This window comes from Indicator indicator, chromosome 12 (assembly GCF_027791375.1).
Source record: "Indicator indicator isolate 239-I01 chromosome 12, UM_Iind_1.1, whole genome shotgun sequence".
Taxonomy (NCBI): domain Eukaryota; kingdom Metazoa; phylum Chordata; class Aves; order Piciformes; family Indicatoridae; genus Indicator; species Indicator indicator.
Window position 1 is genome coordinate 19,855,782 of NC_072021.1, and position 14,776 is coordinate 19,870,557.

Below are 14,776 nucleotides of genomic sequence, written 5' to 3' on the forward strand. Positions count from 1 at the left end.
TAGGAAAAGCAGTCAACTACAACGTAGACCCCAAACCCCCATTCATACACTGCAAACCCAATTCTGAACAATAACCCAGTTCAAACCTGCCCCCACAGTACTTACCTCAATGGGGACACTGTCATACAAGCGTTTGCCAATCACAGTCTTTCCTTGAATGTCAATATTTTCCCTGTCTTCAATAGGCAGCATCTGCACCAGTCTGCAGTCTATGTAAAGTGAGACAGCCTTTGACTGAATACTGAGGGCAATTTTGTGCCAGTTGCGGTCAAAAAGGTCACTGACACGGGCACTTCGGAAGACCACTCTCACGGCGTCCTTGGTGAGGCCAATGGCATTGTACTCTACAGCTTTGTTCTCTCCATCTAATCGAATTGAGACCTGCGAGCAGATAGAAATGATTCTGCAAAGAAAGAAAGTGCAAAGCCTTCTCCTTCCTCTTGCCTGCTTTCCATCACAACAGACACCCCAAAGTCAGCGAGGGTACAGCATGCGGTAAGAAGTCCAAGCAAAGAGCAGAGCACAGAATTTTGAGTGAGATATGCACAGGGAGCCTAAGTCTGTTCAGATGACTGCTTGGATGCAGATCCATGAGCTTCTAAAGACTTCTCTCGTGAGTACAATCCTTGACATGGTTTCAGTGCATGCCACTTTGAATTCTCCCAAGCAATGCTTGGGCATGATTGGGTGGTAACATAGCAGGGGCATCTTCCCGAAGGCAGACAGACAAAGCTGAACCTGTTTTGGTTTTCTCTATCCTGTGTACTACTTCACAACTTCCCAGCAGGCTATGGGCTCTTTAGTCCCATCACATGTCCTCAACTGTCCCCTGGGGCATGGACAAGTGCCATATTGCTTGGTAAGAAACCATTCTGCTGAACTGTAGCACTGCATACACTTTATTTCAGATGCTTTGAACAGCAAACTACAGCTACAGCCTCCACACACTGTGTTGCAGGCTATGGGGCACATAAAAGGAGGCTTTCGAAGACATTACACCATTATTTCTTTTAGAAATTAGTTTCTTTTACCAAAGTCAGGCAGTTACCAGCAAGTAGCATGGAACAGAGTAAAGCAAAAGCCGTAGGAACAAATGGTGTTGTTTTCAAGCTGCAGGGCTGGAAGGAGTTTGGCAACATCAGCACTGAGCTTTGTCTGATAAAAGCAGCCCAGGGCAGGCTGAATGCAGAGCTAACCCAACATCTCCAATACAACTGAGCACTGTGATGGCTGGAAACGCCAGCTCGGATCAGTGTTAGCTCAGAAGCTTCTGCAGTCTGTACACTATGCAGGTCTGCAATGTAGTGGCTTAACCACTAGCAACTTACATGAAACAGGGCTCATGAGGCTCCAAGGCACTTCTGGCACCAAAATTTAAGGCACTTTAGAATATAATACTGAGAGTCTTGAGTACTTTTTCCTGTCCACACCCAAGCAGTTCAAGTTTTCAGCTGCCTCAAATAAATGCTGAGCGATAGACACATTCTCACTCTGCAGGAATTAGGAGTGCATGTAGCACAGTACATGATGTTTTGTATAACACAGAGAAGTCGATAATAATTTTCATATAAACCTTTTGCCATTGTCTGAAATTCAGTTAATAAAGCCCTCAAACTGCACCTATTCTTCACTGAAAATTCTCCAAATCCTTTCAAATACCAGTCTCAAAGCAGCAATACTGCATCTCAAAGCAGCAATACTGCATTACACGGCTGTGTGCCTGTGCTGACAGCTCAGTTTAGAGTCATGAGCAATGCCGTCAGAGCTATGTTTGTACTAAGCAAAGAAACATAAGCCCATCCAAGCCTCTCCCTCTTTAAGCACAGAAGAACTACTAAACTATAGCATGCTAAGATCGTGCTCTATAGGAACAGATAGTTGTTTCTTACACATTTATGGTGTTTTTCTTCTGAGATCCTGAGAGTACTTGTCAACAATTTAGATCAAATTCTGCAGCAGTCAGGATTTGGGCTTGTAGAGTAGTAAAATCCACATTTTAAGTTGAGCATCTATAATGCGTTTATATGATATCTAGAAGTCTGTGGAAAAACTTGATATATCTCACTACACTGTAGTACAACTGTGTGCCAATCATTTTTCAAACAGGCAAAATATTTTCCCCTAAACAATACTACGTGAACAAAACAATCAAAACCCCCAAATTGTCTTCAGTAACAAGGGTGGTGCGTGTTTCTCCCCCTTTCCAACTAACACTACTATCTTCATGCTAACAACAATCAAGGCCTATGCAAGCCTTTCTTCAGGGTTTGAGTTAAAGGTAAAGGATTTTCAGCAAAATGAACTGAAAGACAGGTAAACAGATTTTTACTCATCCACAAGGAAAAATGATGAGTGGGAGGTTAAGGCAAGAAAACTGCTTCATGCAACAGAAGAGAAAGCAAGCTGCTCTTGCTGGCTGCAAATGGCCTCGTACCTGTGGTATGCCATACTTGTCAATAATCTGCCAAATGTACCAATCTTCTTTCCTGGAAGCCTTCCGGAATTTGAAGGTAGTTACAAAGGCATACTCATCAGGGAGACCTTGTGGAAATACATCCCTGGCAGGGGAAGGGGAAACAGAGTAATGCATTAGACTTAGCAGTAAAAAGTAGAACCTCTGAAACTCCCTGCATCTCCCAGCAATGCTTCCCAAAAATATTACATAGCTCCCACAAAATCTGCTCTATTTGGCAGCCTACCAAACCTACCAAGATGAACACGAACTTATGTCCTCCAGGGGGTTCTGTCCTTTAGAAGCCCTTTTTCATTTCAATGTCATAGCTCTCAAATTAATTATATAAATAGATAAAAACAGTGAAAATCTGCAGTCCAGTATGCACCATGTCAAACCAGTTACTTTTCACTTGATGCTTCATTTCATGCAATCTGTAAATCAGTTGGTTCTTCTTCAGATGCACTGAAGACATGTGACACACCTGAAACCCTGGATAAATGTACCAAGTTACATCAATAAATATTGTAATATTTGCTCCAAAACAGGCACTACTCTGCATGCCTGTCCAAGAAGATGTTCCTTGGTTGATGGCCTGGGAGAACAGAACCTTCTCAAATCAAACACTGCTAACACATTAGCATAAATTTACTCAGACTGACATCAAGATCCATGCATGAGTCTGAAGGAATCAAAACCAGCACTATTTGACTCAACCCCAACATAAGAACATACAGTAAGATGAGCAAGAAGGGCTGGACAGAACGTGTAACTAACCCAGCAGCATTATCTTTTTTGTGATTAGCCATTACTGGATGCCTAAGAGCAACAAGCAGAACAAACATATTCCCTCCTACCTCCAGATTTTTGGAATCCAGGGGTCAAATTCAGCTACATCTGCAATTTTTATATTAATAATTTTTAATGTATTTATCTTGTATGGACTTCTCCAGTTTCCCCTTGAGCTCAGGTAAATTTACTACATTCACAATGTCTTTTGCCAAGGAATCACACAGCTCTGCTACTCAATGTCTAATGAGTATCCTCTTCTTTAGGACCTAGCTCAGTTTTTATAAGGGACAACACAATGAATCTATTCTTCTTCTTTTTTTTTAATGCCATTCATGGTTTTGCAAACTTTGCTTATAATGCTTAGAGCCATCTTTTTTCCCAGCTGAAGAGTCCTAGTTAATGTCCTTGTTCCCCATGCCCAAACCAGCCTGTTCCTCTGATCATTCCTAAATAGACTCTTCCTAAATATCATGTCTTTCCTTCCAGACATCTGAGCAATCAGGCCTAAGCACCCCTTAGAAAACAAAACACAACAGCAGCAATTAATGAAGAACAAAATAATGAAGACAGATTCTCTTAAGGAATACTTGACATAGTCCACCACTATGCAGAAACTGACACAAAGGCACACAAAACTAGAGACTTTTAATGATATTTAAAGAAAAAAGAAATCTTCAACATTCCCAATTATTTTTTGGTTTTCTGCTGTTACAGCAAACGTTGAAAGCCAATCTTTCCTAATGCCAAAATATTCAGCCATCTTTTCATATATGCTTTGAATACCCTATCTTTTTAGCCAAGTTAAAAATCCAGAACACTGTGACTTCATCCACTACTGAGGCTTTTGCTGTATAAAATGCCCATGCAGGCTATACAGAGTTATAAGCTTGTCTTCCCACTGAGGACAAAAGCACCCTCTGAAGGCTTCCAACAACCAAGCTCCTACTTGCTCCTTTACTAAATCCTTCCCTTAGGAGAGCAGACAAGGCTGTCTCACTTCTTGGTACTAGCTATTTGCAAACTGGACCACCCTGGTTACTGACCACCCTACCTCACACCAGTACCCATCTCTCTCATGGCACACAAAGTAGTCAGACACTCCTTCCCTTCATGACAAAACAAGCATGTCAGTTGTCATTCTTGTGGCAGAGTTGCTATGGAGAATACAACTGGCACGACAAGGGCACTGAAAGCCACTAAGTCTACAGGATGTCTGGCAAGAGAGAGTCATGTCAGTCACATCAGCCCTCCCAAAAAGACTCCCTGCCAGGTATCCTTCACCACTGACCTGTCTCACTGCAAATTTCCTGCCAAAATGGTTTTGTACCCTTATTGTGTCCGAGTTTGTCAAAGAAGATGTGTGCCTCAGCTTTTAACATCACTGACAGCTTGGGCTGTTCTTCTCCACCCCTTCGAGAAAGTTCAGCAAGGTGGCAATGCTGATAGTTGAAAGGCCTTGCATACTGCTCTGTTCTCTTGAACAAAACCCATCAGTGTTTCTACATGAGAGTGCTGGCAGTGGGGGCATTTCCCTGTGGCTCAGCTTCTCAAACTTCTGTCATTTCAGCCTACGTACCTACTGTATTTACCTTCATTCACTTCTCACCACCTACCATCACCATCAAAACTGGGTTTAATGAGTTCTCTGTCCTGCCCTATAAGATTCTTATTGACATTCATGGCACAGACAGCCCTATTGAAGGATTCTCCTAGCTACAACCCATCACCAGCTCCAATGAAAAGCTAGCAGAGAAATGGTTCTTCATTTAATCCAGTGGTGTCACAATGTAGCAGAGTTACAGCTCTGTAGTATGTTTGCTACCATCACATCAGCAGCAGCAGGACACATGCATTCAGTGATGCCTTTCCCTAACAGTTTTCCAACTCTGTATATACTGGTGTACTCAGTTCCAAGTAAGAATTATGGGTAGTGGCTCTAAGTCTGGCATGACTGCTTTCTGAGCAGTAAGTTATCAGAGCATGTGGTTGAAATTAATCCCTCAAGATACTATGTTGAGTCTTGGGCCTGACAAACTACAATCAAATCTGGAATAGCCAACTTCTGGCTTTCATGCTAAGAGAGTCTTTCTGGATACCTCTGAGGTGGAAATAGGAATATTTCCCCGTGAGCTTAAATTCAGAAAGGGTTTTCAGATGCTTAAGGCCCACAGAAGTAACTGGGAGTCAGGTACCTAAATATACTACTGAGTCTGACTACATCTCATCACACAGAGACTGACAAATGGTCCATCAGGTAGATTCAAGCTGATAGAGAGCTAGAATGCACTACTACTTGTCACTCTCAACTGATTTTTAAAGGTGTCAAAGAACTGGCTGCAAGTTCCTGATAGAGAAAGGCTTCATGCCAAAAGCAAATCTAAAGACACTCTCATTACTCTAAAGATGATAAAAACTATTTTTGAAGTCATTGCTCCCTGTATCTTTTACAGAGATGCATTACTGCATAAATAATAAAATCTTCCTTTATGAGTTTTCATTTATTTTCTCACTAAAAAGTGATCTCCATCTAGAAGATCAGCTTTACTTAGGAATCCAAGGGCAGGAATTGCTGTCCTCAGAAATGTTTTATTTCCTTTTCACCCAAGGCTGAATTGAACTGATGATCCATATTATGGAGCTTTGCTGGATGTCTGGTTCCTACAGGGAGCACTCTGCCAGCTCCTTGGTCTATAATTCTGACAACAAGATAAACTGCAGAAGAGTCCTTTATAAAACTCCAAGACAAAAGAATCCCCCAGTGTTGCAGGTTAGTCCAGGAGTTAATTAACCCAGCTACATGGTCAGGTGAATCACAACTTCCACAAACAAATTATAATAATGAGGCAGAAGACTCTTTGGCCATTGCCCATTTTCAATACCCAGTCTCCTTCTTACATGATTTTGTTTGGCATAAGACCTACATCTGTGACAAACAGCATGAGACCCTACATCTATAATAATAACACAATGGAGCAAAATAAGATTATCAGTTCTCATTTCAGACTTTGAATGAAACAACAATTAATAGAATTTCTGGTGAGGAAGAGCATAACTAGTGTATTTGACCACTTTTGCAACAGTTAAAACTGTTAATACGAAATGTAACTCACAAATTTAGTCTGCAAAACAAGGTTGGAGAAAGCTAGTTAATTTCACAGATTCAGAGTCACAGGTTGCATTGGTTTGGAAGGGACCCTCAAAGGTCATCTTGTCCAACCTCCTTAAATCATAGAATCATAGAATCAAGAAGGTTGGAAGAGACCTCAAGGATCATCGAGTCCAACCTGTCACCCTACACCTCATGCCTATCTAAACCATGGCACCAAGTGCCACGTCCAATCCCCCCTTGAACACCTCCAGGGATGGTGACTCCACCACCTCCCTGGGCAGCCCATTCCAATGGCCAACCATTCTCTCTGTGAAGAACTTTCTCCTCACCTCCTAAACCTCCCCTGGCGCAGCTTGAGACTGTGTCCTCTTGTTCTGGTGTTGGTTACCTGGGAGAAGAGACCAACCCCCTCCTGGCTACAACCTCCCTTCAGGTAGTTGTAGACATGTGCCTCCCCTACCCAGATGCCTTCTCTCCTCCAAGCTGAAGAATCTCAGTTATCTCTGCTGTTCCTCATGTGAAACAGATGTTTGAGAAGAAGTAAGTAAAAAGAAAACATTCAACAGATTTTATATCTAGTGTAGGAAGTTTTGGTAGCTTTGTGTAGAATTTATTTCTCTGTGAAGCAAAACAAGAGTCCACAGAGAAAACCATGGTAGTGAACTGAAGTCAAAGTGATGTCAGGAGACAGAGTCCCCAGACAAACAAAATAGCTCAAAACAATCTAAGACTCAGAAACCGGGGAAGACAACAATGTAGCAATATGAAAAGTAAAAGGAGCACCACTAGAAGCTATAATAGGTATCAGGAAGTTCTGTGAGGTGGCAGCTGAGATAAGAACCAAGCCAGGCTAGAACCAGACCAGGCAAGAGAAAAACTGAGGGATGGAAATGACCAGGAGGAAGGCTCAGGGGTCAGGATTAGGAGAAACAGGTGGAGGACAGAGCAAGATACTGAGCCAAAAGTTTGGCATTAGCCAAGACAACAGTAATGAGAAACAATCTTGAGTACCCAAACCCAGAAATCTGGGGCACAGCTTCAGCCAGGAGTTCCACTGAGGAGCCATAAGCCAACAGTAGGACTGGGAGAAAAACAGATATATGGACCAGCCCTTAGCCAGCTAGAGAGTCCTGTAAGCCCCTCTGACCAGGACGTTGGCTGCAGCCGGGTTCCCAGCTGTGGTTGCTTGCTCACAGAGCCATAACAAGATGCCTCACCACAAATAGGAAGAAAGTTAATAATTCTAGTCTTCAGGCTGGAAGATGAATAGGCACATTTCCCAAACAGCTAGGATGGAACTTTGTACAAATAAAAGTGCTTAAAGAAAAGGATACAAATCCTTTAAGCAGATAATAAAGTGAATTACATACATTACCAGTTAATGATTTTTTTTATCTAATTATGAAATGTTGCTACCAGTGGCTAAGCATTGCTTGCGGTTATCTACAAGACAGGACAGATGTTTTTGTTTTGTTTATTCTTCCAGTGATCAGTTTTATGCAGTTTCAAAAGTTTTCATTTTCCTGACATTCAAAGATTAAAATGAACCAAATATGCAGACAACCCCCCAGGAGTTATGTCCATTTCAGTGCAGTTCCACCCACAGGAATATGGAATTTAAAATACAAAAGGCTGAAAATACAAAAGTCCTTCTTTCATTCCATATTTCAGTTAACCATTAAACAGGAAGTTTACCCATTTCAATCTACCAATTATGAATACTTGACTTCTAATTGTCCTGAGCAATAAAATATATTACTTATTTTAAAACCAACAGCAACAAATAAATGGGTTCAATCTGAGCAGACAGAAAGTCACCACAGCTAGTTGGTCTGCCTTCACTCCCTCAAGTCTTTCTGGGAAAACAACAGAAGAAACAACAACAAAGTCCTTCAATCCTTAATTTGAAAAAAAAAAAATCCAAATGGAAACTCTCTATAATCTGCACTTTTTGTTGTTAACAGATACCCACTGACTTTCAGTCTACCACTAGCACCAAAGAACCTTTCCTAAACTTAGATTCCCCAGAGATTCTTATGGAGAGAGATCACTTCAGTTGTTAACAGTTTATTTTACCTGACTACACTGCACTTGAATTTCTCACTATTAGACTTCACAGCGTTTTAGATTTTCATTCATTCCATTCCTAGTTACTGAACTATGGAAATCAGAACTGGGCATAGCATCCCACCAGTGGTGACTGAGTTGCCTGATATGGAGATAGTCAGCTCATACTTTATGACAGTTCTTGTTCATACACCCAAAGATTGCCCTAGTCCTATTCGTCACAGTATTGCCCGGAGCTCAGATTCAGTAGATGATCATTCAAACAATTTCTTAAGTGTGACCATTTCTATGTAGTTTGCTGGTAATGCTTTACAGTGATAAAGCATGCTACTACTGCCTGTTAAGAGCTGCAGCAGAGACTCTGCCAAAAGACTCTGCTGCGAGCTAAACAAAATAGGTTTATACCCCTCCCCACATACACTAGTTATATATCTACTACTTATCAAGACCAAGCTGTCTTTGGTTGTCTGGCCTTCTTCCAGATCATGAATTTTCTTACCCTGAGACTTGACAACATTTATGGAGTTTAGAGCAATAGGTTTTCCCTTCAGTATACCATATTTTTACTTTTTCTTTTTTTTTTTTTTTTTTTTTAAGATTGTGTGTTTATACAAAGAAGGAGAGGGAGGGGGAAAGGGCAAATCAATACAGGTTGGCTCCAGGACAGAAAAAAATATATGAAATAAAACAAATATAAGTCTGGGGACAATCTCAAAGATACAGTGAGCTAAGTAAAAGAGCTAAAGCAAAAAAAAAAAAAAATAACAATAGCAGTCCTCATCTATAAGAAGGAAAATACTTGCTATTGATTTTTTAAACTGAAGTTAACACCAGCACAGAGAAATTTACTGGAAAAGTGTTAATGATGACAATTGAATCTATGGCTCATGGTTACTCCATGAAATTATGCACTCATTCTTTTCAAGGCTAATGTTAGCAGAACTCAAGTACCAACCTGAAGAGAAAACAGTAGTCTGACAGACTACAATACAACTGGCAGCATCAGGTCATAAAAGGCTCCAAGAACTGAATCCATGTCAACACAGGATTAAAAATGTTTCATTCTTTTGTGAGGCCAAAACCCATATTAGCTAACTGATATCAACATCTACTAGGAACTTGTCTCTCTCATGTGATTAGCAAATATATATCTCAACAGGAGTGCTACCAAAAATTCCTTTTACAAGCTGTTTATTAAACCCCAGGTTCTTTTGTGAATTTCTTGATGCTGCTTCTCACAACCAATGAGGCACGCAGAAAACAGCTCATACTCTACCCAGATGGAGCCTGTAGGTAGTGTGGAGGCTGCCAACCACGTTGGATAAATTCTGTGCCTGTAGAACTGAGAGAGATGATCAAAGCAGGAATGTATGTGTAGATACTTCATAACTACTACAAAGTTAACCTGAAGGAATCAACGTAAAGCAAAGACTCAGATGAAAATACAGCGAAAAACCAGTGTACTCACTCAGTTTTCTGAACAACTGGGAAGCTTCCAAGTCGTACATAAGCACTCTGAATTCCATTTTCTTTCGTTCCAAAAATCTGTTTCACGCTGAACGAATCCATCAGGTCAAATCCTGTCCATCAAGGAAGTGTCAATATGAGACATTGATCAGACAGGGGGATGTGCCTTCAATAGTACTTATCTTAGCCCACAAAGACAACACTTCACAGATCGACCTTGTTCTTGCTGGGAAAAGCCAGAACAAAATTCTGGTATGGTCTAATCTGCTCAGTCAAAAAAAAACCAAAAACAAAACCCCACAACAACTCAAAACCAAACATAAATTCAGCCATAACAAGTCCTGTAGAGATTAGAGCAGGGTTTTCCAAAAATCAGTAGTTGTTGTTTGCATTGCACTGAAGTCTATTATAATTAGTTAAGCTCTATGAAGAAAAACACGCAGGTACAGACTCAAAAACTTATTTACAGAATCATAGAACCCTAGAATCATAGAGCGGTTTGCGTTGGTAGGAACTTTCAAAGATCATCTAGTCCAATCCCCCTGCCACAGGCAGGGATATCTTTTACTATACCAGGTTGCTCAAGGCCCCATCCAACCTGACTTTCAACATTTCAGGTGATGGGGCATCCACAGCTGCTCTGGGCAACAAGTTCCAGTGTCTCACCACCCTCAATGTACTTTTTCGCCCCCCTTATCACCAATCTCTCAGTTTAAAACTGTTCCCCCTTATCCTGTCACTACAGACCCTGGCAAAAACTCTCACTCCATCTTTCTTATAACCCCCTTTTATATATAGAAAGGTTACAATAAGATTTCCCTGAAGCCTCCCCTTCTCCAGGCTGAACATCCTGAACTCTCTCAGGCTGTCTTCACAGGAAAGATGTTCCAGCCCCATGACCGTTTCTGTGGCCTTCTCTGGACTCACTCTCCATGTCTCTGTTGAAAATCACCTGTCTGAGACACTCAACTGCGTACACTTTTGTGTCATTTTAATAGAAATATGACTAACAGCTGCTCCCAGAACCAAACACACTGTGGAGATGGAGGCAAAGACGCTGCAAAAGGCAGGTTGTGAGTGACTGAGGAGAGAATCTGTGCTTTATTTGGGCTATTTCAACCTTGTGTCCCTCTCACACAAGCACAGATACTGACTCCTCTGTGTGTCATTCCAACACACAAACCCAGTGATATTAGAACAGCTTCATGTGATGAATACATTTTGACCTATGTGAGTGCTTTTAACTTTGCTCAATTAGTGAGTTCCTAAAAGTTTTCTAGGACAAACATTTCCATGTGATGAAGTTAGACCCTAAGATACTCGGGTTTCTTAGTTTCCTCACGAGCCTTTCAGGATGAAAGCCATTTCAGGACTTGAAAACAGCTACAGCAGGAAACCATGCCCACCTAATGATGTTATTCTTCAAATTTATATGAATAAATAGCTGCAAAATACCTGCGTGGTCCTGTCCCAAGGCAAATCAAAATGTGACAGCAGACAACAAGCAGAACAAAAAGCTTCCATCATAGAGCTATTTCTGAAGTAATAGCTTTTTTTTTTTTTCCTGAGGAAATATAATCTTACTTGTTTTCAAAGACAGAAATGGTTGCCTGGTGCCAAGTTTAGGCCTTTTGTATTACACTAACTTTCTTATCTGTCAATAGCTTTTCTCTCCTGTCCACTCTATTTTCAGCTATTACTGGACACTCAGGTGGGCAAATGAGGCAGTTAAGATGCTCCAAGGGCTCATGGTCCCACCTCATAATCACCTTTACAACAACTCTAGTGATACCCTCTTCTGACATACTATAATCAGCCACAATTACAGCTATAAATCTTAGTAAATAGACCCTACCAGAACATGAGAGTTCCCTCCTGGCCATAACATAAAAACTAGTGTGACCTGTCCATAGAAGCCCTCTCATAACTCATTTAACCAAGCAGTACACATCCCTCATCTACACCAGCCACAGAAATGTAAGGAAGGCAGATGAGCATTGCTGGCAACAAGAAACTGCAATGACTGGGAAAGGAAATTGTTAGGAAACTGAAAGGCTGAAGTGCTGCCCAAGTGATGCTGTAATGTCCATTCACCAGGGTCCTCCTCAAATTGTGGAGTACTGTAAAGGTCTGTGCTCAAAATATGCAAATACAAGACTCAGATAAAAACTTCTTGCTAAGTTTCTCCATCATTAGCTCAGACTCAGACTTGTTCTCTTCTTTCTCTGACAACTCAAACTAGCATTCATATCATGGGCAACTGTGAAGCTGTGCACAATAGTATGTTTCTCCAATGGAAACAAGCTAAAGAGTCATATTTAATCAACCTCTTTTTATTTTTTTTTCCTCTAAGATTTCCTACATTTCCTATCAACATGCAGCGTAGAAAGCCTAGCCTAAATAACACCAGGAAACACATACAAGGTCATTAAAACCACTTTGCATGCAGAACTTGTTGTATGAAAATAAGTCACACTCACAACTTAGACTATCTCATTTGCATTCAGAATTGGAAAAGCACACAGGTAAATCATAATAGGATTTTTCATATTTGGGCCATGAATTGGCAAATTGCAAATTTCTTGATCTATTTTTGATTAAAGAGTGAATGAAGGTTGTTCTTTCTGAAATGCCATGTAAGTCTACAAGAAAACTAATCCTGGATGTGTCAGAGTCTACAGTCAAAACCAGCAAATGGTTTTGTTTTAATCAGACTATTAATTTACTCTGTGTCAAATTCAGATATTGCCCCCATTTTCCTTAGGGGGAGCTATGAAACAAAATAATTGATGTTCACAGAGCACTCCACATTGAGTTAATCTGCCTAAATATCAGCTCTCTATACAGGGTAGTAACAGTGACTCTCATTCAGTCAAGCACAGAGAGTCAAAAAAACCAGACACTTCTAGGGAAAGATTAATCTCATACTAAAACAGATGCCAAAAGTGGATATTTCTCTCCATCGACATCAAGAAAGCTTAGAATGCTGCAAGCTAAACCTCACCCAGTAAAGGTCTATAGCTGGTGAGCTAACCTTTACTTTTAGATACTCCATTGCCAACCAAAGCCCATTTAGATTATGGACACTCTGGTTGCTGAAGAATTTCAATAGCATTATAGAAAATGTGGCATCACGCTACTGAACAATGAAGAACTCTGCTGAGGATGAGCATTTCACCTGATTTTAGCTGTCTTAAAGGAAGGCAACTGATGTATGCAGATTGCTTCGTTTCCCTTGTGGGTCAGTGGAGAAATACAGAGAAACAACTCATCACATCTGTCTCAGGCTGAGTTTGGCACTACCTATCTCCTTCCACTCAGAAAAAAGAGAGCTTATACAAACTACAGTTTTCAGACTGCTGAAGTTGGGTGCAATGACTGAAGTAAAAGGGAAAAAAAAGCATTAATTAATCACAAATAACTCATATTTACATTGTCTAATTTGGCAACAGGATTGAATAAAGACTGATGATTTTTAAGTTTAGGCTAGCAATGTCTTAAATTTGCTAGTCACTCCTGCATTTGTCATTCCCTGCAAGATTCTCCTTAAACATACATCTTTTCATTTCAAAATAGGAGGACCAAAAATTGAACATAAAATAGTTTAATTTGAGCTGAGAAATTAGTCAAGGCAGATTGCTCAGGGGGGACTGGAAAAAAGACAGTTTGGGAAACTTCCAAATTTGTGCTTTAAAGTAACCTCTATGATTATTTCAGCTGAAGGACAAGAAAAATAACATATGGTATTTTAGTATTACTGTTGTTATTTTGCCTACTTCATGTGCCTGGAAGCACTTTAAATTATGTTCCTTTGATGACTTTAGGACTGGAACAGGGATTGTGAGGCAGACAGCCTCTAATTTAGTCTTGAACCACAATGTTAATGTAAAAAATATGCAATGCTGTAATCAGGAGGCTTGAACAGGATTTTTTCACCTGGCAGGGTATGGCTGCTAACAGTGCAGGCAAAACAACTTGCTTAGATCTTTCCTCAAATATCTCACTGGCCATTTTGTCTGTCATACAGCATCACTGGATGAGGTGACAACAAAAATATGGGCTCCATTGTTTTCTTCACTACCAAGGAGGGACCACTTTGTCAGTGACCCAGGGAAAAGCAGATCCTACACATAGCTTCCCAATCTCTCCATAAGTGAAATGGCAAAGAACATACCTGCCTAAACTAGAAAGGATAAACCTACTGTTACCTATTGCACCATGATCAAGCACAGGATGAAAGGGTGGGACTTTCCTGTTCTCAGCTGCTTTGATTAAAAATGTTTTTTTTTTTCTGGTGTACCAGGGCAGGTGTAGTTTCCCAGTTGACTTATAAACTATTTAATCAGTAATGCCATAAATATAGCGATTAATAAGATGAATAATGGTCTTTGATCATAAGCCTCATTATAGCTACTAAAACAATATGGGGCCACCGAAACCCTCTAACCTAGATGATTGCATCTCCTGAAAAGCAGCATACCCTAGTCCATTACCATTAAAATTAAAATGGTGACCTGAAAGAAAAGCTCAAATTCCTAAGAGCATACTTGGCTTGGAAAGCAATTTCTTATGCACTGCTCTGCTGATCAAATCAGCTGAATGTTCCTCTACTTGAGAGTAATAACTTCCTTACAGGAAGCAGCCTGTTTTCCCAGAATCAGAAAACAAACTTGAACCTGCCTGTTACAGGGAGAAGATGGCAACACTTGGCACTGGACAATTCCTACATCATCTAACTGTAATACACAACCATATTTTTCTTACAGGAAAGACATCCATTCATCACCCAACCACACCCAAAGGATGATCAAACAGCTCTGTACTTGTCCAGAATCCTATGACCTTTGTTTCAAAATAATTATTTCAAGACCAGACTAAAGTGGCTATGG

At 40.5% G+C, this 14,776-nt stretch overlaps 1 protein-coding gene across 1 annotated transcript in view; it reads right to left on the bottom strand.

The window, feature by feature from the left end:
• COL22A1 (collagen type XXII alpha 1 chain) overlaps positions 1-14,776 on the bottom strand; it is a 186,369-nt gene that overhangs the window by 122,953 nt on the left and 48,640 nt on the right. Inside the window, exons 4-6 of the mRNA XM_054385294.1 lie at positions 9,889-10,000; positions 2,435-2,558; positions 106-381 (exon numbers count right to left, since the gene is read on the bottom strand). Of these exons, the coding sequence (XP_054241269.1) occupies positions 106-381; positions 2,435-2,558; positions 9,889-10,000 (512 nt within the window). The remainder of the gene's footprint in view (positions 1-105; positions 382-2,434; positions 2,559-9,888; positions 10,001-14,776) is intronic.